Source organism: Notamacropus eugenii, chromosome 1 (genome assembly GCF_028372415.1).
Source record: "Notamacropus eugenii isolate mMacEug1 chromosome 1, mMacEug1.pri_v2, whole genome shotgun sequence".
NCBI lineage: Eukaryota > Metazoa > Chordata > Mammalia > Diprotodontia > Macropodidae > Notamacropus > Notamacropus eugenii.
The window spans coordinates 592,334,382-592,359,341 of NC_092872.1; the positions used below are offsets into that span (position 1 = coordinate 592,334,382).

At 37.8% G+C, this 24,960-nt stretch overlaps 1 protein-coding gene across 2 annotated transcripts in view; it reads left to right on the plus strand.

The window, feature by feature from the left end:
- The first annotated feature begins 222 nt into the window (after window positions 1–222).
- The window catches only part of DSTN (destrin, actin depolymerizing factor), a 32,821-nt gene continuing 8,083 nt past the window's right edge, over window positions 223–24,960 (plus strand). The window contains exons 1-2 of one of the 2 annotated variants that reach the window (XM_072634520.1): window positions 223–433; window positions 24,298–24,605. In XM_072634520.1, coding sequence (XP_072490621.1) covers window positions 24,346–24,605 — 260 coding nt within the window. In that variant the 5' untranslated portion in view covers window positions 223–433; window positions 24,298–24,345. Of the gene's footprint in view, window positions 434–544; window positions 1,007–24,297; window positions 24,606–24,960 lie in introns of those variants that run through there. The other variant, XM_072634521.1, reaches the window with a different exon arrangement.

Here is a 24,960-nt window from a genome sequence, read left to right on the forward strand (position 1 = left end):
GCCCTTCTGGGCAGCCATGACTCCTTCTCCAGCCTGTTTCTCAGATAAATCAGTCCTTGTTTTAAAAACCTGAAATCCGTGTGACTCACGCATGAGCGTGCCCCGCCGCTGCCGCCGCCTCTGGAAGGCAGGGGAAAAATGTGCAGTTTCCCATCGCTCAAGCACCAAATGCGCCGCTCGGAGCCAATCAGAGGCGGGCGGCCGCGATCGCACCAAAGTAGGTAAAAAGGAGGCCTCCGTCCCCTCCCCCACTCCATCCTTCCCTCCTTCTCCCCTCCCCCCGCTCCTTCGGCCTCCCGGCCGGGGCTCTCTCTTCCCTCTTCTCCTCCTCCTTCGCACCCCTCCTCTGCTCGGCTCCCCTACTCCTGAGTCACTCCGCTCTCCCGAGGCTTCTCTCGCCCCACCCCTCTCCGCCTGCGCACACCTGGGCCAGGTAGTTAATTCCATGTAAGGAAAAGGGCCTCGCCGCCAGCCCCAGGGGTCACGTGACTACTCCCCCCCCCCCCCCTCCCCTGGCTGGGGCCTGAGACAACCCTCCCAGTTCCTCTCCCCCTCCCCCGACTGACGCGCAGGTGCCCGTAGACACCCTCGGCTCTAGGCTCCCCCTAGGTGAGGGAGAAGGGACCCCGCCCCTAGGAGTCCGCTCGACGCCGGCTTCCGGAGGGCGCGGCGCGGAGGGGCGGGCCGTTGTCCCGCAGCCTCCTTCCTTAACAACGGCGGCCGGCCCGCGGAGCGCGGCCTGGAGCGTGACGTGTGCAGCGTTTCCGCCCGGCTCGCGCTCGGCCGCTCCCTTCCTCTTTCCCTCCCTCGCTCACTCGCTCGCCCGCCCGCTCTCCCCGACAGCCTCGCGCGCCGTCGCCTCTCTCCCTCGCTCCGGCTCCCGGGAGGAAGACCCTCCTCCGCGCTCTAGATCGCAGCAGCGCCCAGCTGCTCGACTCGCCCTACTCCCCGCTCCCGCCCGCCCAGGGACCACACCGCGCTCCGGATCGTCCGCTTTGGAAAGATGGTGAGCGGGTGGGAGGCCGGAGCGGCCCGGGCCTCTGGGGGGCCCCGCCCGGCCGCGCGGCTTCCCCGGCACCTGGCGCGCCCAGGCCCGCCGACCTGGAGGGTTCCGTGCTGATGGGGGGAGGGGACGTTCCCGGGCGGCTCGAGGCCCCTCATCCCCGGCTCCCTCCCCGGATGCCCGGCGTCCCCCTCCGCTCCTCCGCAGGGTGGCTCGAGGGGGCGAGCGGCAGCTTTGTTCTCCGCCCCTCCACCGCCTAGGGATCCCCTCCGTATCCGAGGGGCGCCACCCCCCTCCGCGGTTGTCCCTGCCCTCCCCTCCCCCAGCCTGGGTGCGTGTCCTTTGCTCTGAGGTGGGGCTCGGGCTGCGGCTTTGCTTCAGGCTGTTGTGAAAGGGCGGCCGAGGGCTTCCTGCTGTGTGTGTCTGAGAGTGTGTGTGTATGTGTGTGTGTGTGTGTGTGTGTGTGTGTGTGTGTGTGTGTGTGTGTGTGTGTGTGCGCGCGCACCTCCCGAGTTACGGGGACCGACACAGGTACGGACATGCAGAGAAAGGCTTAGCAGACCCCCGGGCACGTTCACTGCTCCAGTAAACCCCTCTCCCTTCGCCCAGAGCTTCCCCGCGTAGGGGTGGGCATCCTTGTGTCCATACATAGTGCTTAGTTGGCTAAAAAAAAATTTTCTCAAGCAAATCCATACGTTTGTGTGGTTGTGGTCGGTTTACACATAGACAACCCCAGGCGTACGTGGTGTAAAAGAAGACTGGCGATAGAGCTCCTTGTAGCCCTGGATTGTGGTCAAAACACCTTTCCATTGTTTTTTCTTAAATACAGGTTTTCGACAAACTGTGACTGGATAATCGTTGATTTGATATTTGGGGTTTTTTGAGTGGAGGGAATAACCTTTTAGGAAGGGAAGGTCCAGCCGTACAAGAAGTGGTCACTAAGCAGCACGATTAAGAACACTAGCTTGGCTACCTCTTTGTTTGTCATATCTGTAAATCAGCTTTCAGCAGCAGTCTTGTAGTGCTAGTCAAGCTTGGCAGGGTCTGTTTTAACCCCTCCCTGCCTGATTCATGCCTGTATGGTTAGAATATTTTGTTTGGTAGTAGATAGTTTTGCTAGGTGAAAATTTGCCGTGTCAGGTGCTGGCCTGGTGCTCATTTGTTAATAAAAAAAGGAGAAGCCCTAATAACACTGGTGAGTTTAAAAACATTCACAGATCTAAGAATTTTAGGGAAGAAAACTGTACTTCTTAAATTGGTTTTTTTTTTTGCTAAATTATCAGCCTAGTTTTGGGGAGAACAGAATAGGGAACTTGAAGATTAGGTAAAACATTTCTGTTCTGCTTTAGACTACACCACACCATTACCATTTTTGGTCAATGATTTGCAGGCTAAGGCTTACCAGACTTTGATAGAAATGTTTTCTCTACATATAAAGCCTCCCAATATAGGTGTTGAGATTAGTGTGTCAGAATACATAATGCTTAGTTGAATAAAAAAAAAAACACCAAACCAACTCACATTTCCATGCTTGTTGACTTTCAAAGGTACTCTTTGACACTGATACTTTAAATTGTACAAAAAAACCCCCAGTTAATCAGTCACTTTATTCAGCATACAATAGTATTCGGTTTTGTGATACTTCCCCAGAAATGATATGCATATTAACACCTTTGCAGCACCATAGTATTTTTATAGCACAGGCTAGACTTTGGGCTCTTTTTATAGGTAAAGACTCTCACCACTAGATTAAGATGCTTTGAAGTGGGATGGAAAACTATATTTGTTCTCATAAATAGGATCAAGCTTCTTGCCTCTTAGACTGTTCATAAAATTTTACCAAAGTGTTTCCATACACTTCTGGAAAGGTGATGTGTGTTTTATACTTTATGTAACTCAAGTCTATAAAGATTAGCATAAATGAAATGTAGGAGTGAGATGTTTTGTCTGGGAAAGAAAGGTAAAAGGAAATTTGAGGTAGTGATAGTGAAAAATACATTTCAAATCTGTCCCAGTAATGTCAAGAAGATAGTACATATTTTATCTCAGAATGCCTATAGACTGGGGAGTACCCACTTAATTTTGTTCATAGCCCTCAAATGGATTTCTGCTGCGCATTCAAGTATAATGTGGAAAAGGTTTTTTGTTTGCTTTTTATATTTCTATATGACTACATGGAAGTGTGGAGTCTGAAAAGTCAGACTCATCTGATTTTTTTAGCTATTAGTTTTGTTTAGACCATTTGCAACAGGCTTAAAAAGTGGTTTGCCCACATGTCCAAGATGGCTCCTGCGCTTCATTTTGTAAAAGTTGTTAAACTTGCTTTTATGAGATTCTTTGAATGCTTTAATAGTGATATTTGTTATTGCTGACACAAAAATAATTTTCCCAATTTGTCCATTGTTTTTAAATTCATTGAATATGTTGAGCGTACGGTGAGTACATTTATTTGGGGTGCTCTGACTTAAATGGGTAATGAATTAATAAGTTTTAAGGTTGCTCCTTAACTAGTCAGTGATTTCAGATATCTACAATTTAGAATTTTGTTGTGTAGTTCAGAAGACTTAATCAGATGCTATTCTCTAGTATATTAGCTTGTACAATATAAATGGTAAACCGAACTTGACACTTTGTGTTTAATCATTACTCCTACCTGAAATTCATACAGTTTTAGAGCAGGAAACAACATTAGTCATAATCAGTGAGGCATTATTTCTTAATTTGTTTCTATTCCTTGATTGTTCCAGGCCATTGAAGTGAAGGTACAAACTTAAAGGTGTCTTGGCTGTAGGGTAAAAAAAACCCTTTAATTCCTGAGGCAGAATTTGGTGCCTCTTCTCTGCCTTTTATAAATTGTGGCTCTGTCAGTTTCATTGGGTGTGTTCAGTTCAACTAAGGCAGATTTTGATTTCAAATCTTTAGGTTTTAAAATGAAACTTGAACTGTTAATTTTGACCTGGTGGACCTAAATAAACTGTCCTTTAAAATCACTGCCCAGTACTCCTCAGATCTTATGAAAACATCTCCAGTGGGAATGGGGAGCTGCAGGATGGTATAATGGAAAGACCTGGACTTGGAGACAAAAGAATTTGCCTCTGATATCTAGTAGCTATATGGCCAGAAGCAAATCTGCCATAGCTAAACTTCGTTTTCCTCATCTGTAAAATGGGAAGACTACCTGGCTTGGTGTGAGGATCAGAGGAAATAATGTAGATGTAGAAAACTTTAAAACGCTATATAAATGTCAATTGCAATTAATAATAAACTGCTTCAAAATAACACTGAATTTTTGAGCTTAAGATGCAATGTTTTAAAATTTATCAGTTTCAATAGTTTTTTTTAATCATCTTGATCAAAAAGATACGTCATTATTCAGTATTCCAGTTCTTGTCTAATGATGTTTGTGAGTATGCACATAAAGGGATGGACTGTCTTACCTAGTCCTCAGTGCTATGTGTATGCATTTGCAGGGCGACTAGCAAGGAGTTTAGTTAGGCATAAAGTCTCTGATTTTTCTCTTTGGAGCTACAATGTACATCCAAGTCCCCGTGAAAGTCCCCCTGTTCTGTAATCAAATGAGTTAACTGGCCCTGTACCCACTTATTATAAATTTTACAGTAGACTACATTGTGTATAGATATTAACCATATCTTTAGATATACGTAATGTGAAAGGAGATCCAACTTGAAAAAGGCATTAATAATGTGATGCTACAGATTAGTGTTGCTTTGTTCCTGGCCATAACATTTCTTTTCTATGTAGTTGCTCCCACTGTTGGCATTACTTTCTTTGTTAAAGGGTTTCAACAATTGGCTGTACTTTACCATCCAGCTAACAGTTTATTGGTTTATGATCATGGAAGAATGGAGTCATACTTTGACGAATAGGAGGTCTGTGATAGGATACTTGCTGAAAGGAGATGGCAATGAAAGATTCTTCTTCCCACTCAGTTCAGCCCTTGAAAAAAATTAGTTCGAAAACTCTAGGAAACATCACAATGTATCATAGAATCATAAAATCTAGAGTTAGAAGGAACCATAGAGGTCATCTAATCTAGCTTCCCAGTCAGTTTAAGCACTCCTCTCTGTGATACTGCTGACAGATGGTCTTTCAGATTTCACTTTTGTTGTTCAGTAGTTTGTCCTTGTGGCCTCATTTGGAATTTTCTCAGTAAAGATACTGGAGTGATTTGCCATTTCCTTCTCCAGCTCATTTTACAGTTGAGGAAACAAGCAGACAAGGTTAAGTGACTTGTCTAGAGTCACACAGCTAATAAATGTCTGAGGCCATATTTGAACTCCGGAGTCTACCTAACTCCAGGCCCTACCCCCTCCACTGCGCCACCTAGCTGTGCCAGTTTTCACTAGACTAGATGCTCAGGACTGAGAAAAAATACAGGGTCACTCGAAACCTTAACTTGAAACATTTTTTTTTGTTGTTTTAAATCTTAGTTTAAGAGATTAGACTGTAATAGCTCACATTTGTCTTTCCATGTAACTCCTATGAAGTAGGTAGTGTATTATTGTCTTTATCTTACAAATGAGGAAAACAAGAGCCCCAAGAGGGTGACTTGTTGTGGTAGAATTGGTCTACTCTACTCCAAGTGCATTGTGCTGTCTTCCTCTCACAAAAATACATAAAAGTAAATTTTTATATTGCTGATAAATAATACATAACTGAGAATGTGCTTTTGTTTTTAGATTATGCATGATAAATTCATTGAATAATGATTTTACATACTTAGACATGTTCAACTTAAAAGTAGCTTTTTATGAGAAGCATTTACCGTGAATATGTTTAGTGTTGGGGTTTTGGGTTATTTTTTTTGGCAGAACTACTTTGTCTAGTCTCACAAGTAGAGAAGTAGAGGAAACTATTAAAATATTTTAGAGATTTGTTACTGTGATCATTAATTCCTTTCTCATCAGTACCATTCATTCTCTTACTGGATCTCACCTCTGTGAGGGCCTTCATTTAAGTGTTTATAAGTCAACATTAGCATGTATCATATTATCCTATTTACAGAATGATAGTCAAACCTCTTTGTTTTACTGTTAAAGAAGCTGTGGCCTTAAACCGAATAAACAAAAGTAAAACCAGGAAATTGCAAGATTAAATACAGTTATGCCACTTAGGCATAATTTAACTATAGTTGATAGCATTGCTTTTTACTGTGTGCATGCTAGTACTAGTTTTACAAAATTTACTTTTAACTTGTTAACTTTGGTTTTTACCACAGTCCTATTGATAAAATGAAGTGCCTTTAGATGCTTGTTGGTAGAGGTGTCCTGAATTCCTTCAAAGTGGAAAAACAATTTTGAATTAGTTTTTAAAGTTGTCAAGAAATATTAAATATTTAAATGAGCAAAGTGAATTTAATAGTTCTGTGGCCATCTTAAACTCAACATATTCAGAAGAATTTACTACATTTCCCTTAACCCAACCCTCCTCCAGACTTCTCTAATTCTTTTGATAGTACTATTATCTTTTCTGTCACTTGGTTAACACTTTGGAATTATCCTTGGCTTTTCTCTTCCCTCATATCCATTCTGCCAGGTTTTAACCAGTTCTGTTCTGTCACCTCTCTACTTCAGATTCTTTTTTCTCCAATCTTTTCAGACATCTGCCACATTGATATTTTAAAAAACAAAGATCTGGCTGTTAACCCTCTTCCCCCTCCCCAGTCTTCAGTGACTCTGGGATAAAATACAAAATCTTCCACCTAGCATTTAAAGTCTTCTATAATCTGGCTTCCACCTACCGTAACATTATTTTACTTCTCTTCATACTACAGATCCACTGACCTCCTTGGTGTTCTTTGTACTTGGCATTCTATGTTCTAGGTCTGTCAAGTGGTCCCCCTTCTTAACTCCTGCCTCTTACAATGTCTAGCTTCCTTCAAAACATTGCTTAGGTATCACCTTCTTCCTCCAGGAAACTTTCTTACTCTTACTTTTCTAGTAGTTAACCTTTTCTCTTCCTCTTGAAATAACTTTACAGTGACTTACTTGTACCCATATATTGTATGTCTTGTAAGCTCCATGATAATAGGGTTTACTTAGCAGTGTCTTGTCACTCAAACACAAACCCCTCCTCCCCTTCTTTTTTGTCTGGACCTGTGATTTCATGGGGCAGCTAGGTGGTGTAGTGGATAGAGCACCAGGTCTGGAGTCAGGAAGACCTGAGTTCAAATGTGACTTTATACATTAACTAGCTGGGTGATCTTAGGTAAGTCGCTTAACTGCCTCCATTTACTTATATGTAAAATAAGCTGGAGAAGGAAATGGCAAACCACCCTAGTATCTTGCAAAAAAAAACTCCAAATGGGGTCATGAAGAGTCAGACATAACTGAAACAATTGAACAAATGTTTTCAGAGACTTGAAGAACTGCCTTCAGTACTACTGATAAGCAATGAGAGATTGTGACTTATCCAAGGTCACAAATGTAGTATGTGTTAGAAAACAGTCTTGAACCCAGATTTTCCTGGATTGGTCTGCCCTTGAATCCACCACAACACTTTCTTGCTTTGCATAAAGTAGATACTTAATGAGTTATATTGAACATATAACACATGACGTGTGAATGAAGAAAGTTAAACTCATTTGCATTTTGACAAGGAATCTTTAGCAGGTGAGGATCAGTTCTAAATCTTTTCCTTCCCATTATTGTCCTTGGAGAATGGAGAAGCTGAATTTCACATTACTAGGTTCTTAAAACCCTTAAACCAGTGGTTCTCCACTCATGGATTTTATTTTTCTTGAAGAAATTAAAAAATGAGAATCCAGTTATTTTAGAAATGAAAGGGAACTTACAGATATCTGAAGCTTATTGCATTTCATTTCTCTACTTGATGACCTCATCTGCTTCATTGGTTTGATATCCTCTAAGCAGTTAACAGCCAGAACTACGTATGCAGCTGTATTCTTACTCAGTTCAGCATTACCAACTGCCTGTTAGAAGTTTTGAACTAAATGGCGCAGGAGCATCTCAAATTCAGTATCCAAAATAGAATTCTTTTATCTTTCTCCTTCTGAACTTTGGTGTTATTGTTGGGGGCACTACTGTCTTTCTAGGCACCCAAATTCAAGACCTCAGTGTCATCCTCAATGTCCATCACTCCCATTTATCCAGTTGCCAGATCTTGCTGTATCTTTCTTTACAACAACTTTTGCGTGTGCCTGTGTGTGCACGTGCTTGTTTGTGTGGCACATCTGTGTGTATATAAAGGCCTTTCTCTCCACACAGTCACTGCCCCTCATCACTTCTCATGGTCTGTTGCAATAGATTTCTTTTTGATCTCCTTGTTTCAAGATTTTTCATCCACCAAAGTGGTTAAAGCACAAGACATATATTGATGCCTTATTCCCTCAAACCTCTAAATTTTATCAAATTCCTTGTTTTCTGCAGTATCAAATACAAATTTCCTTGTTTGTCTTAATAAACTGGCACCTTCTAATCCACCTTAGACATTACTTTCTGCTGTACTCTCTACAATACAACTATACTGTTCTACTTAGTGTTTCTCACACACGACAGTATCTCATCTCTCTACCTTTTCATTGGGTGTTCCCCATGGAGCTGTGAACTGCTCCTCCTCACCTCTAGTTTTTGGAATCCTTAAGTTTCCTACTAGATTCAGTTTATGTTCTACCTTCTGTAGGACACCTTTCTGAATTCTCCCAGCTGCTAGTCCATTACCTTTCAAGGTTACCTCTATTTGATTTGTACATGTTTTGAATATACGTATTTGTATTTTATCTCCTTCATTAGAATATAATTTGTTTGAGGATAGGGACTGTTTCACTTTTTTTGTATCCCCAGTTCTTAACCTAGTGCCTAGCACATAGTAGATGCTTATTAAAATGCTGGTTGATTGACACAACTAAGGAAAGTGACGCTAATGTGACTTGCCCAGAGTCATTGCTAGGCGCAGTAGGTGAGCCCAGACTATTATCTAGGTCTGTTGATTTTGTTCCACTGCTTTTTCCACTGTATGCCATTGTTTCTCAAGAAATAACACAGTAAAGCATAGCTATGACTTACTATTCATTCCATTGTCTTCAAAGATTTAAAATAGTTTAGTGTAATTGTAGTTAGTGGTTTGTTTTACTGTTCCTAGAACTATATAGAGGGACCTTATGCCTATAACTCAAACCATGTATCTCCTCTTTAATTGGCTGAGGTAATAGATTCACTCAAGGGTCATTGAATACCCGCCATATATCCATTCTTTCAGGCACTGGATCTGTCTCCTTATTTTAAGGAGTTTTACACTAAACTCCTCCATTTGGCAGTGAATCTTATAGACATGCTTTTAAATTACTAAAAATTTAAATTTAAAATTACTAAAAATTTTAATTATTAAATACATTTAGGCATATGGCTGTATCACCTATTCTCTCATACTTTGCCACTAAGACTATGTCATAGGAAGGAAAGCCAATGGTGTGAGCAGCATGAGGGTGCTGGGTTCAGGAAAGCGCCTTGGCTTGGGTTATAGGGTGTGATACCATTCCAGGGCAGTTGATGAAAGGGACAGTTTCACTACTAGGCCAGCTCTATTTGGCTTGCAGACTTGACTTCAAGCAATTACTGGCCTATTGGAATAGAGTATCAGCCCCTAACATATTTGAAGGTCATGCAGACTTAATAGAGAACAGTGGAGGAAATGTATATTTCCCCAAATCCACTCTCCCCATCTTCCCAGTGGTCAGATCTTTCTTCTTTTTAGTATGCTAGACCATAGGGTAAGAGGCAAGAGTCCTAAAGTATTAGGATAGGAGGGTATAGCTTCAGAGGGTAAGTAGGGAAAAGATTTTCATCTAGGAAGTCAGGAGATGAGGTTATTGAACTCCTAGATCCATTGACAGCACAGTTGGGGGATGAAATAGGCAATTGCTTCTTAATTCTCCTTTAGCACTTTGTACTGAATATTTAAAACTTTTGAGTCGGAGAGATGTTTTATTTGGAAGAAATAGAGTAGGATTTTATTTATTAATACTTTATTTTTACTTTATATATTGTTGGGTATTATTATATATATATTTTATAATAGGATCCGAGGAAATGGCTTATATGTTTTACCATTAGAAAGGAGCTAGGGATTTGAGGCAACACTATCCAAAGAGAGGAAGTGTTACCAGCAGAAGATTGACGGGAATTATTAGCCCAGGCTTGAGATTGCTATCAGTAATGAGAGGGATTCCATTTAGTGTCACAGTAACATCTCCTTTTCCACCCACTCATCCTTGGCTTTGTAAGTAGAATGTTCAGTTTGGGGGTTAACATGAATGCAAACATGTTGTGAGATGTTCATTTAAAAAGTAATTTGTGCCTGCTACATACTTCATTACTTTGGATCTATGATCTCATTGATTTGGATACTTGTTTCAAATTACAACTAATCTTGTGCCTTCTTATTTTGTCTATGACTTCCCGTAAACTCTCTGCAAGGGTCCATTCAACATGCTGGCAGAAGTTCTTTAAATCTCTTGACATTATGTGGAACACCCAGACAGTCCATCAGTTTTCAAGATTTCTCAAAAGATGTAATGGCAGAAAGACTGAAACTGCTTTATGATTATTAATGTCAAGTGAGGCATAAAGCATGCTGATAGCATTTGGTACAGAAGTCCAAAAGGAAAAGGAATAATGGTGAGGTGGTCCAGATCATCCTTTTTGTAGATGACATGCCAGTTGTATCATGCTAATAGCTAACTTATTGCGGAACCATAGACACTCCTGAATTAGGCAGGAAGTGTAACTGTACAAGAATGGATTTTGAATTTCTACTGTGTAGACTTTGATTTGCACTTACATAGACAACCCTGGGCATGAGCATCCTGTACTTCTATCTTGAATAGATTGGGAGGTGGGCTTAAATTGGATTGGTGGAGGTGGTACTAGATTGCCTTTGGAAAGTTCCATACTTTTAATTGCAAGCTTCTTCTTGAAACTTACTCATCTTTTTAACATCAGTTTTCTTTGGTGATACTATATGGCTACAAATAATGAACCACACAGAATTAACGTTGTGGATTACTCAAAGGAAAATGGAAGGTGCACGAGAGGTGTGAGTATTCCTAAGGAAGAGATGGGAGAAGTGGTATGATGAATATTATCAGAAATTTATGTCTGACCACAGAAGGAGGTGGACTTTTCATGTAGGATACCTGCATATTGGAAGAAAATTAATTAAGATACAGTAATATCTCAGTTATCCAGCATTGTCAGGAAACTAAAGATTACGCTTTGTAGCAGCAAAACATTTTAAAATTTTAATAAATTTTTTCTAGAAATCTTTCTAAAGTGTTTTCATATTTCCCTGTTTCTTTAAACAGAGTGTACAGAAAATAACCTTTTTTGATGCCTCTCTATTGTAAATAGGAATAAGGAGTAAACCCATATTTCGTTTGTGGAGGGAACTCCCAGATGAAGAAAGCCCCTTTACTAAATCAGGTTACTACCTTTTCTACAACTTAGAGCTGCTGGAGCAGAGTTTTATCCCCTGCTCAGTGTATAATATTATGAGGATCTTCATGATTTTCCTATCCAGGGTGTCTTACTACTTCTTTTGTCACTTATTGTAATGTGCTGTAATAAAATGATGCCTTCAGAGGTTATTTAGATATATAATGCAGTTTGACATATGAAATGGTCAAAATCTGCTGACACCTTTTGTGTTCTCATGATGACTCCTCATAGTTTTACTCTTTTTTCCTTTGATGTGAGTCAACATTGTCTTACTGCTGTCAGTGCTGTTTTTAGCAGCTCCTTTCTTCTCATCTCTTGTAGGCCAGAATACCAGATAATGGCTGTAAAATAGAGGAAGTAAGTTTTTAGTGAGGACTTGGGGGGCTTTTATGATGCATAAAATTTTAGTGCTTGAGATTTAGTAATGCCTGCATAAGCTAGACAGGCAATTTTTGCTTTGCTATTCCAGGCTATCTGAGAAGTGAGGTATTGTATGATTATTTTTAATCCAAAGAGTTAGTTACTAGGGAAATTACCAGAAATATATATAACTGGAAAGGAACATAGATCTATCGGACTGTTAATAGACTGTCTTCAGGACATTATTTGTAGAGGCTGCTAGATGTGCTAGACCAAGAATGAGGACTACCCTAGTTCAAATCCACCTTACATGTGGTACTACCTATATGTGGGCAAGTCACTTAACCTCAGTCTGCCTGTTTTCATATCTGTGAATGGGAATCATACTAGCATGTGCCTCCCAGAATTGAGGATAAAATGAGATATTTGTAAAGCATTTTGCAAAACTTAAAGTGCTATATAAATGCTAGCTGTTATTATTCTTATCTATATCTTGCTACCTATCAGGAGTTGAATGTGGGGCTTCCTACATTATTTGTATGTTTAATTAGGGGAATCGTCTTAATATCTAAAGGAATATGTCAGTCTGTTAAGATTAGAAATAGAAAGTATGCCTGTGATGTTAATTACTTCATCTTGAGTTTTACTTTTTCCAGTGACTAGATATAGTCATTGATGCCTTGGGATCATAGACTAAGTCCCCTTAGATCATGGGACCTTAGCCACAGAAGGAACCCCAAACCTATCGAATCCTTTCTTGCTTGTAAAAAGTGCTGTTAAAAAACAAGGTTATAGTTCAAAGAGCACTACATTTAGAGTCAGACCTAGATTCAAGACCTCTCCCTGACACTTAAGCTTTGTTACCTTTGGCAAGTCAATTAACCTTCCTTAATTGATTGGTAAAATGAATATAATGTACTACCTATTCCACAAGTATGTTATGAAGAGCATTGTTGCTTCTCTGTTTTGGCTTTGTTGTTGCTGTTGTGTATGCTGTTCTTTTGGCTTTGCTTTCTTTTAGCTCTACAACATTTTATATATCTTCCTTTGTTTCTCTGAATTCTTGTATTTGTCATTTATTACAGTGTAGTATTTGCTTATTCCTTATTTGTGGAAACTTTCCCCTAATTGTTAGACTTTTGTTTCCAGTCTTTTCAAATCAGAAGTAACACTGCTATAAAAAATTTTATGCAAGTGAGTTTTTCTTTTTTGCTTACTGGTCACTTACCTGAGTTATAGTCATAGTAGTGACATCTCTGAGTAATAGTACTTGAACAATATAATACCTTGTATAAATTCACATTATTTTCTATGGTTGTTAAATCAATTTATAGCTTCACCAGCATTTAATTAGCTTGTCCATCTGTCTTCTCATAGCGCCTACAATGAGTTTTCCCAGTTTTTTAAAACCAAATTTGTAATATGATGGGTATAAGGTTTTTTACCCCATGGTTATTTAAAATTTCATTTCTCATTAACAACTTTGAACATTTTAGGCAGTTATTAATAGTTTGTATTTCTTCTTTTGAAAATTATGTCCTTAGACTATAGTCTGTTTGAGCATGGCTGTTAATCTTGTATATATGTGTTGATTCTGTATAGCTTTTGAGTATCAGACTTTTATCAGATACTTAGTGTAAAGATTTTCCCCTCTATCTTTCCTGACTGCATTAATTTTATTTGCACAAAAGTCTTTTCATAAAATTTAGATTTTAAAACTTTGTCTTTTGTGATTTTTTTTTGCCTAGTCTAGTTAAGAATTTTTCCTCTTGGAAATTTTGAGAATTTATGAAAGCCAGATCTTCCATTCTGCCCTGCTGTTTTATGTTGTGACTGTATATTTGGATCATTTCTCCATTTGGAATGTATTATAGTATAAAGTGGGAGATTTTTAAATTCATAAAATAAAATACAGGATTACAAAGGAAACCAATCATATTGAAAGACAGCTATCAAGACATTTTAAAAAATAAACAGACTCCAGGCTAAGAATCTCAGTTTAGACTATTCCACTAATCTACTTACTCTAGGTAGTTTTAAAAGTTACTGGGTTTTAGCATCATTCGAGATTTGGTTAACACCAATAGAAACAAACAGTCTGGTATATTACAAATGGGTATAATGACATTCTTGTCTAATACTTGAGTAATTGAAATCTATAATGACTTTTAACACACACCCAATGGTGCTTTTTCTGTGGAAGTTTATGGAAAGATATAGATAGAAATTGTTTCAGATAACATAGGGTCATAACATGCCAAGGTTTCTTTGAACATGAAAACACAGTCAAGAGTTTGAAGGGAATATGGAGGCTATACATGAAAGTCCAACCCATATGGAAGAATCCCCAGTATAGCATTCCCAGCAAATGATCACCCAGTCTCTGCTTGGTAGACCTCCAGTGCAGAACATTTGAAGCAATCTGTTTTCTTTTTGGGCAGCTCACGATGGTAGGTTGTGATCTTCACTCCTGGAGAGTACAGACCCTGGAAGCATACTTAGCAATGACAATTTAGACATATTTATATCAAGAATGCTTTCTAATGTTACAGGGCTTTTAAAAGGGTTAAACAAGTTATGTGGAACACTCAATTGTTTAGATGATTGATGCTAAGTAAATATGGGGCATTTATTATACTTGATTCTGAGACACTTCTTTCTAGAAGTATATTTAATTTTTTTTCTATTTTGATTTTAAAATTCTTGTAAATATCTGCCAGATGTACTAATACTCTGGGGATTATCTTACTCCTCTGATGAATTCTTAGATCATAAGTATTTCCAAGGAAAAAGAAAGGAATCTCTGGTTCATTTCAAAATAAATACCTGTATCTTTTTCAGTAGTCCTCTTCTTATACCAGCCATTGAGGATAATTTTTCAAGTCTCCTAATTCCTTTGACATCACTGGAATGGATTTCCATCCTTTTAAATTTTCCTGTTTTTGTGGAGGGATCCTCCCAGTCAACCAGATTCATTCATGACCTCCTCTCCACCCTTGACTCTCATTTCTCCCCCACTCCCTATGTTTAGTCAGTTGCCAAATCCTGTTGAATCTACCCTATGACAACTTTTGCATCTGTCTTCTCTGCATTCGTCCTGCCACAGTCTTAACTCCAGTACTCATAATTTCTCACTTGGATTATACTAGTCTTATTATTAAACACTTTCCTTCTGTCAAAACCTAAGGGACAGGTTATTCTATATTATTCTGCTATTCAGAAACCATTTGTGGTTTCCTATCACCTCTAGGATAGAATACATTTCTTCAGCCTGGTGTTTAAACCCTCCACATCTGTTTTTCTGGCCTCATTTCACATGAGTTGCTCCTCTCAATATGAGAAGCCAGTGTAACATAGGGGACAGACTTGGCCTCAGAACCAGAATGACCTGGGTTCAAGTCCAGCTTCTGAGGTATACTGGCTTTGTGATACTGGGCACAGTATTTAACTTTCAAGTTACCCTGCAGTCTAAGGTGACTTTCATTCAACTCTTATGATTGTAAGTGGCAGAAAAGGAGCCGACCTCCTTTAGCAAATTTTTACACCAATGAAGTCACGAAGTTCAGTTAATATACTACATATATTTCATCTTTACCTTATACGGTTGTTCTTTCAAAAGCTCAGAGTTCTTTAATAAAGCCTTCCCTATCTCCATGCCCCCACTAACTATCTCAGTCATAATAATGGTAATGATAAATGACATTTATGTAAACTGTTATATCTGCCCAAATATAATGAAAACTTGAATAAAAAAAATTTCTATTTTTCTTTGTCGCCTAGTTCCTAACATACGGCCTTATACGTTGTATGGTGGTTAATGTTTGAGTTGCAATAAGCATGGGGAAAAATTTATGTGGGTGTATACATACTGTCCTATATATATGTATATTCTTACAAATGTACATGTATGTATATAAATTCCACCTTGGAAATAGAAAACTTAGCTTTCATCTCCCATTTAACCTTGTGAAAGACTAGGGTAGTTGGAAGATTTTTTTTTTTTTTTTGGTAAGCTGAGATCACGTGGTGTACCTTAGTTTAGTGGCTACCTTAAGTCTCTTAACTCTTTGGAACTAGCAATTTAAATCATTACATTTGAGTTTGAGACTGTCAGAATTATGAAGTGATTAAACAAGAAAGATAGTTTTCAAGACTGTTATTAACTGTCAGTGTTGAAATATAATGGTATAGGAAACTGGATCTGTTTTATGTTTATGGATTTTAAAATACCTAGCTTTTCATTTTTATGGCAGCATTTGCATTCCTTTTTTTGTGTGTAAATAACTTTTTTCCTTGGTTCGTATGTTAAGTAGGTCTTTAATATAAAGTTTTGTTTCTTGGTCCAGCCATTATGTAGGCTCCACCTGAAACAAATGAAAAACAAATAGCCACTTGAGTTGGTACTCTGTTAAGTCATGCTTTAGCCACAACTATTTTTAAATGGGGAGGTGGTGTTCTGGGAGACTGCCGTTTTCCCGTGGTCACTGAGAAACCGAAGTTGTGGATAACATATCTTTTTAAGGTAATCTCAGAAGTCTTGTTTTAATAGCAGTCTATTTTTGCTCTCAAGATTTTCTTTCCTACAGAGCATAAAATGTTTGTTCTGTGTTCAGAGGACCATAGTTTTAGCCTAAGTTTCTGCAGATGGCTCCTTACACAGAGTTTGGTCTTTGGTGTGACAAAAACTCTTGCTTTTAGTACATATTTATTTCTTCCTTCCCTCACTTTTAATCTGTATTTGGTGAAGAACAGCTTCAGTCTTGATTGTTTTGAGCTAAATTAGTTCCCATAAACTATAGAATTTTTCCAGGATATATGAGATTGGTGGGAGGAGGAAGTCATGATATTTTCCTATTAGTAAAGCCATTGTTACAATGATTAAGAATAAAGGAAATAAATTAAAAAAAAAACTTTATGATACTGAGCAAAGGGGCTTGTTCTGGTGATAATGAATTCTGTATAATAAATACTTCAATAAATAAATGTCTTTCTCTAGTCCATATCTGTATTTGCAGAGAATTTAATCATTACTGTTTTCTATGAAAGTTAAATTATAGGCAGCAATGGAAATAATAACAAATAACACTAAGACATATTTATGCAGGTATATCTTACCTAATGCCACTACTTGGTTCCTTGAAAAGCATGATGCCTTGCTACAGTTATTAGCTTCATGGGAACAAAGCTAAACTGAGCTAGAAAGAAGGGACGGGGAAACAGTACAAACTACAAACAGTAAAGAGACTGTGTCAGATCCTAGGAAGCTGACCTAATGACATTAGGGAGTTTTAATCTAGTTCTGTGACTTCAATTCAGTTCTCTTTGTGCCCCCAGTTTGTAGGCCCTTAGATGGGGAGAGTCTTTGTACCACCTTTCTTAGAGGATTGTTTCATGGAAGTCATTTTGTAAACCTAAAAGCACTGTATAATTGTATGTTCTTCTCAGTAATGATGCCTTTAGAATAGGATCCATATATACAAACCTACTTATAACAGCTCTTTTTGTGATGGCAAAGAATTGAAAATTGAAGGGATGCCCATCAGTTCGGTAATGGTCTGTGACTGATGGAATGTTAAACTGTGTTTTAAGAAATAGCGAAGGGAATTGTTATAGAAAAATATGGGAAAATTTTTATGAACTGATGCAAAGTAATGTGAGTAGAATCATCATACACAGTAATAGTAATATTGTAACTATAATCAACTGTGGAAGACTTAGCTACACCAGTCAATATGATGATCCATGACAATTCCCAAGGAAAAATTCTGTCCACTTCCAAAGAGAGAACTAATGAACTCTGAGTATAGATTAAAGCGTATTTTTAAGATCTTTATTTATCTTGACTTCTCCCCCCCCCCTTTTTTTTTTTTGCAGTATAGTCAATATTGAAAAATAACGTTTCAGTGACCTCACATGTATATTGGGTATCATATTGCTTACCTTTTCAGTGATTGGGGGAGGGACTGAAAGGAGGGAGAGAATTTGGAACTCAAAATTTCTAAATGAATTTAAGACATGGCTCTCAGAGAGGGAGGAAAATAGATATAGAGGGAAATCAAGGTGATATAAAAAAAAGTTAATGAAAATCTATTTTTGAAAAGTAAAAATTATAATGCCCTTATTAGTGTTTTTTTGTTTTCTCATTTGATCCTTAATAAACATTTATTTATTAGACTCCATCTATGTGTCTTATAAGTAAAATTTACATCTTACAGAAGAATGTAATATCCTTGAGGGCACAGACTTTTTTCTTTTTTTCAACTTTTGTATTCCTAGCACCAAGCTGAGTACCTTGGTTACTAAGTAGGCACTTGGTAATTATGCAATTGAGAACTAGTTAAGTGATTTATTTTTGTTGCTCCAAGTGACAGGTTTACATCTATAGGACGACCTCCAGGTCTCTTGACTCTTAATCTATTGCTTTTTTTTTCCACCACATTTTGGTGGTTCTTGTTGGTCTACTTGGATGTTATTAATAGCAAGAACCAGTTGCCAGTTTGCCTTGGTAAAGGGAGCTCTCTCTGGGAACTCCTTACTGTAAATTGCAGATCAAGCCTTGTGTGGGCCAAATAGCAAGAGGCCCACTTTGTCTCAAGCTTAGAGTAGGGGAAAGGAAGTGATGTATAATACTCCTGGAAAAGTGGGTTGGGCCAGGCTGGAATGGGTTTTAAATGTCTGTAAGCAGAGGAGCTTACATCTGAGCCTGGAGTCAATAGGAAGTCACCGGAGTTTATTGATGGGTTTTTACTTCTTTCCTTACTGTCCATCTGTTCTTCCCCTCTCCTTCTGATAGCTTTCTTTTTTTAATATGACTTTATTTGGGTGCTATTTAATCCTTGGGGAAGCATTAAGTTCAGTTTGTAATGGGAGGGGGATTATGGTATAGTGGGTAGCATACCAAACTTGGAGTCAGGTAAATCTGTCCTCCCTCTGATACTCTTAGCTAGGTAAATCACTTAATCTCTGTTTGCCTTAGTTTCCTCATCTGTAAAAAAGGGTTAATAATAATATTACCTACTTCCAAGGGTTGCTATGAGGATCAAATGAGATAATTATAAAATGCAGTGCCTGGCACATAGTAAACACAATATAAATATATTTTAAAATTATAAATATAGCCTCTCATAAATACCCAGCATTCAAACATGTAAACATTAAGTGTGTGATATTTTATTTTTTCCTTCAGATTTCTCAAATTGGAATCAGTACAATTCTAAGTGTTTTTGTGTATCAGGTAATAAAACTCCTTTATTTAAACAAAGGGGACAGTGTTGTAGCTCCACATTGGTCCTTATCCAGATCTCATTTCTGAAAATTGAGTCATTTCATCAGGACATGTTGATATGGTGACATTAGAAAGTACATAGGTACAAAATTAAAAATCATTACATGGTTGGAAGTGCTGCTTAAAAGGTGTGAGGACTTAATCCTTTTATAGTAAGCATGGCAGTGGTGGGAGAACAGCTCTGAAATTCAGTTCAACAGACATTCATTAACTGTTTAGTTTGCACCAGTTAATCATAGTTTAGCATTCTCACTAGGTACCCAACCGCCATAGAGCCATAAGTCATCTGTTCCTCCTCAGATTTTTTGGACCACTTAAGTCTTTTGAATTCTCCCACATACTTAAAAGTATTCTCTTTTGTATTTCACTCTTGATGGAAAAGGCTCATAGAGGGCCAAGAGCATAGTGTTCTTTGTACTTGGTAAATATTAAAGTGCCATACCTAGTACAGTGCATTGAACATAGTAGTATGCATAATACATGTTATTTGAATTGCTTTTCATAGTCACACATGTGAAGAAACTTTCTTGGAAAGAAATTAAGATAGTATATGCTACCACCCAGGGTTTAGTACTTCTAAGGTTCAAAGGAAACATCAGAAATTTGAGTTCATTACAAATGGCTTTAAAAGTAGGCCAAAAGTTTATATATTTCCTGGTCACCTGGGATGTTGGCATAAAGTAGACACATGGCAAGAACTGTCGATTTGAATGTGATTGTTAGTAGCAGGGAAAATATTCTGTTTAAAATACTACACAGCTTTTCAGTAGGTGCCACCATTCTTCTAGTCACTCAGACTTGTAACCTCAGCATTATACCTACCTCTGGTTCTTCTCTTCACCCCCTATATCAAATCAGTTACCAAATTTTACTGTTAACAGTACTTGACAGCATCTCTGTATCCAACCCCTTCTTTCTCTGTGTTCAATTGGTACCACAGTTCAAACGTGCATTACCTATTTCTAGACTATTGCCATTGCCTCCTAAGTGGTCTGCCTACTTCAAGTGTCTCCCTACTCCAAACCATCTTCCATATACTTGATAACAAAGTTATCCTTTAAGGCAGATCTGACCATGCTATGGTCCAGCCATACTACCCTCCTATGTTCTTCATGACTGTTCCATCTCCTTTGCACTGACCATCCCCAGTACCTGGAAGGAATTCCCTCTTTTCCCCCCAAATAGAATGGTAGCTCTTTTTTTTTTATCTCTATCACCTAGCACAGTGCCTGGCACACAGGAAGTGTTTAGTAAATGCCTACTTATAGATTTATATGAATATTTTCCATTCGGAAAGGTTCAAGCATGTATATATTTTATATTTTAAAGTCTTTTTGATGCTTCTGCCTTAATCTCTTTGGAATCTCCCCTGACCTACATTTAACCTCCATTTGTTCTTTCTGCTTATGTTTTCCTTCCTTTAGTCTTTTACTGGTCCAGTAAAAAGGATGCTAGGTTTGGAGTTTGGGGGCCGCAGTTCAAATCCTAACCCTGCCCATTATTATGCCTGTGTTGCCTTTGGCAAGTCGTTTGATCTCTGGAATGCAACTTCCTCTTTTGAAAGAGAAACAACTAGAAAAAGAAAGGGGTTGGACCAGATGACCCTAAGGTTCCTCCCAACTCCCAATATGTATGATTGTAAGACACAAATAACTTCAAGTTAAATCTCTACAATCCCCTTAAGTGCCAAATTGCCGTGTGTATTTTTGCCCACTATGAGTACCCTTTATCAACACTGGCATATAGGCCTCTATACTTTCTCAATGTAGAGAGTATTAGAAATGGAAAGGATCTTAGAGGATAATCTAATCTAACCCCTGTCTCAATCACTGATTGGTAAACAACCCCAGACCCAAGTCATGTTTCTTCAAAGTCACACATTGAGGTGATGATATTTTACCTCATCTTGATTTTCATTTTGCTTATGGGCAATCCTTCCTTCCTCCTTCCCCTCCCCCCAGATTGATAGTATTAAAATATAGGATTATGATTTGACAGTAAAATTGATTATTTCAACTTGATAATTGTTACAAATATAAAGTGAAATTTAATTCTTATAAAATAGTGAACCTACTAATTATTCTTTATCCATTTGGTTTTTCCTATGTGGGTAATAAGGCCTAAATATTGACTGATGGTGTATTTCTTTGGGAGAGTGCAGTGTTCTAGAATTCAGTCTGTTCAGGTCAGTATCATTTGCAAATAGGAGTATCTTCAGTACCTCACCATCTATAGGGAATCCTTCCATTTGGCCTCAGTGGTAAACATCATTTATGAGAGTGGTAATCACTTTGGTGAGGATATATCTCCCTGTCTTTTGACTCTTAATATTAATCATCAGAGGGTCATGAAACAGTTTTCTCTGTTGCTTTTTTTTGTAAGGAATTTTGTATGATCTTGATATTTTCATGGAATAAAACTTTGAGGGGAAGCTTTAAGGCTTTTAATGCTGTTTTTAATAGTTAGCAAACATGATTGCCTTCACTTATTTAAGGCTAAACTTTCCCTTCTGACACTTGGTTTTTGTTTCATTTCCCATTCTGATAACTTTTAAGTTTAAGTACATCCTAGCTTATTAGTATCTCTCTTAAGGTATAGCACTTAGAGAAATCAACAAGATATATCAGATGTAGTCTGAGCTAAGGAAAGGTACGGTGAAACTATTTCTTTTGAGTTGGACACTTCTTGTATTAATACAAAGTAATATTGCAATTATAATCACATGATGCTTCTTTCAGGCCAGATTTCCCTCATTTTATTCTTATACTGCTGCTGTTTAATTCAGGCTCTTAACAATATCTTACTATAATATCTTACTGTATTACATCTTACTGTACTTTACAGTATCTTAACTGTAAATCAGTCTTACTTCTCAGTTCTCTCTTCAGTGCATTCTCACAGACAGTTCAACATCTGACCACATCATTTCCATTATATAAACTATAGTGGCTCCCAGTTATTTCTACAATCACATGCAAACTTCTCTGATTGGTATTTAAAACCTTTCACACCCTGGCTTCAACCTACTTTTCTGGCCTTATTATACATTAATCCTCTTCATGTACTTAATTAGAATGATTTGTTCTTAAGTGAATCCATGTGGACTCTCAATATTCACTATTTTCTTTTTAATTCATACATTTAATAATCTATTTGAGAATTTTGCAAGGTATTATGACAACCTCACTGATACATAGTTTCCAAAATCTGTCATTTATTTTGAGTAGATGAAATTAAGAATGGTGTAGAAAAACACTGGTGTTAATAGTTTTAAATTAATTTAATTAATTTTAATATTAAAAAACTATGTGAAGAATTTGTGGCATTCATAATTCCATATGTATTTTCTTAAATAATTTTGGTAGTCTTTATAACCATTATAGCCAAGTTATTTCTAGATGGATCATAATAAATAGTATATGGATTTGTTCATTGTAGTTGCCTCTTGTCAGTAAATTTTTTTCTTGCTGTTCTGTTATTCTACAAAATAGCAAAGATAGAATCTGTCAGAAGAAAAGTTAGTGCTCTTTACATTTGAGTGAGTTGAGTGTTAGTACTATAATGTATTTTAAAATTTTTAAAGTTGTTCTCATTAAACTGATAGTCATTTTTACTGGTTTAAAAGTTTTGATTATTCTAACCAGTTGTAATTTCATATGCTTAATCTAATTAGCAATATAGTTAGTACTTTTCATGTCTTGTTTGGGAACTTTTCAATATGGTATGTTTTGACATGGCAAAATATATAAATTGTTTTGCCTTATAGAGATTAATCATAGTCTTTGCAATGGGTGCATTCTAGGACTTGTCCATAATGATAGTGGGGTATTTTTTTGGTGGTTTTTATAATAAAAATCAGAAATATATTCCACTTTTAGTGATAACCAACCCTTTGATTTCACAAAGGACATTGTGATATACCCCCCCACAATTTTTACTGGGTTTGGAGATTCCTGACTGTGTCATTGAGGACCCAGAGATTACAGAGATTTGGGCAACTAAGTGGTGCAGTGGATAGAACACTGAACCTGGAGTAAGGAAGATCTGAAGTGAAATCTGACCTTAGACACTTACTAGCTTTGTAACCCTAGGCATATCACTTAACCCCTATTTGGCTTAGTTCCTCAAAAAACTGGGGCATATTAGAGAAGGATGTGGCAAACCACTCCAGTAGCTTTGCCAAGAAAATTCCAGGGACTTTGTCCTTAGGATCACGTAGAGTTAGACATGACTTAACAACTGACCAGCAACAGTCTTATTTTCTCCTACAAAGAATTATTTCACATATGATTTATTTTACCCTGAAAATTAGTGCAGTGCCAAGGTTCATGTTATATCAGATGAGTTCTCAAAGTTGTAAATACCTGTCTGATTTGCTTATGATGGTAAATATCTACATAGTCTTCCTCTACTTTGATTTTCCTAATAGAATCTTACTGCCTTTGTTGCAGCAAAACGAATTTGATTTATATTTGAAGGGAAATGTGTATTTTGGAATTCATAATATAGGATAACTCCAGCTTAGAAACAAGTGTATTCCCAAAGTTCCCTAGCTAAATTTAGTGAAATTGGCACCAGGATGATGATTTTATTGGCCATAATAACTTTGTTTGGAAATTAAAATGCAATTTTCTATAGAAATGCTATTACACATAGTGGTTAGGTTCCCAGGCTATCCCACAAAATTCTGTTTAACCTGGAACATAGCTGAGAATCTAATTAACATTTATGGCATTGCTTCTTTGGGCAAATGCATTCCGTGGTGAGAAGAGAATGTAGTGGCTGGAAAATGCTGATGTTCCCAGGCACAGCCATGCCAACTGCATGACTTTTGATGAGAAGGGAATAAAACAGCAGCAGGAACATTGCTTTCCATCACAGCAACTTCTGGCTTCTTGCTTCACTATGAGAAGAGAAAACTCTAGAAATACTTCTGTGCTCTACCTTAGGTCCAAGTGTTAGCTGGGAAGAGAGGGCACCATAAGGAGCACCATAAGAAGCTCAGGGCGTGCACAAGAACAATCCCGGCAGTTTGGAATTTGCAAGTCAGGTGTTTGCAATTTGGAAAATATATGTCGCTCCCATTTTCTGTTATTGTTATTAGGCAATGTTAAGTGTTTTAATTATTTGCAGAATACTGAAGTGAACTTTGTCTTCTGTGTCTATGGTAACAGGCCTCAGGAGTGCAAGTAGCTGATGAAGTATGCCGCATTTTCTATGATATGAAGGTTCGGAAATGTTCCACACCAGAAGAAATCAAGAAAAGAAAGAAGGCAGTTATCTTTTGTCTCAGTGCTGACAAAAAATGCATCATTGTGGAAGAAGGCAAAGAGATCTTAGTGGGAGATGTTGGCGTGACCATTACTGATCCTTTCAAGCATTTTGTGGGAATGCTTCCTGAAAAGGATTGTCGCTATGCTTTATATGATGCAAGCTTTGAAACAAAGGAATCAAGAAAAGAAGAGTTGATGTTTTTTCTATGGTAAGCATCACCAAAATATGGAATTCAATTGATTTGAGATGATAGTATTTTCTTATATCATTCTGGGACTAAACTCGTTTAATTTTTGTACTGAGAGCTTTATATAATCATTGGCATGCTTAATTTTAGTTGTACAACCTAGCATTACTTCATATTGTCCTTACGATTGGACCTGAGTTGTGTGAGATACCATTTGGAAATTTGGATAACCTTATATATTGCTTTTGTACTTACTAATTATAAGGCACAATCTTTTCCCATCTTCCATAAGCAAAAGGAAAATGGTAGTTTGTTCAAATATTTGTTCAAATATGCAACTGCTTTTCCATTACATCCTGTCTCAGAAATACACATA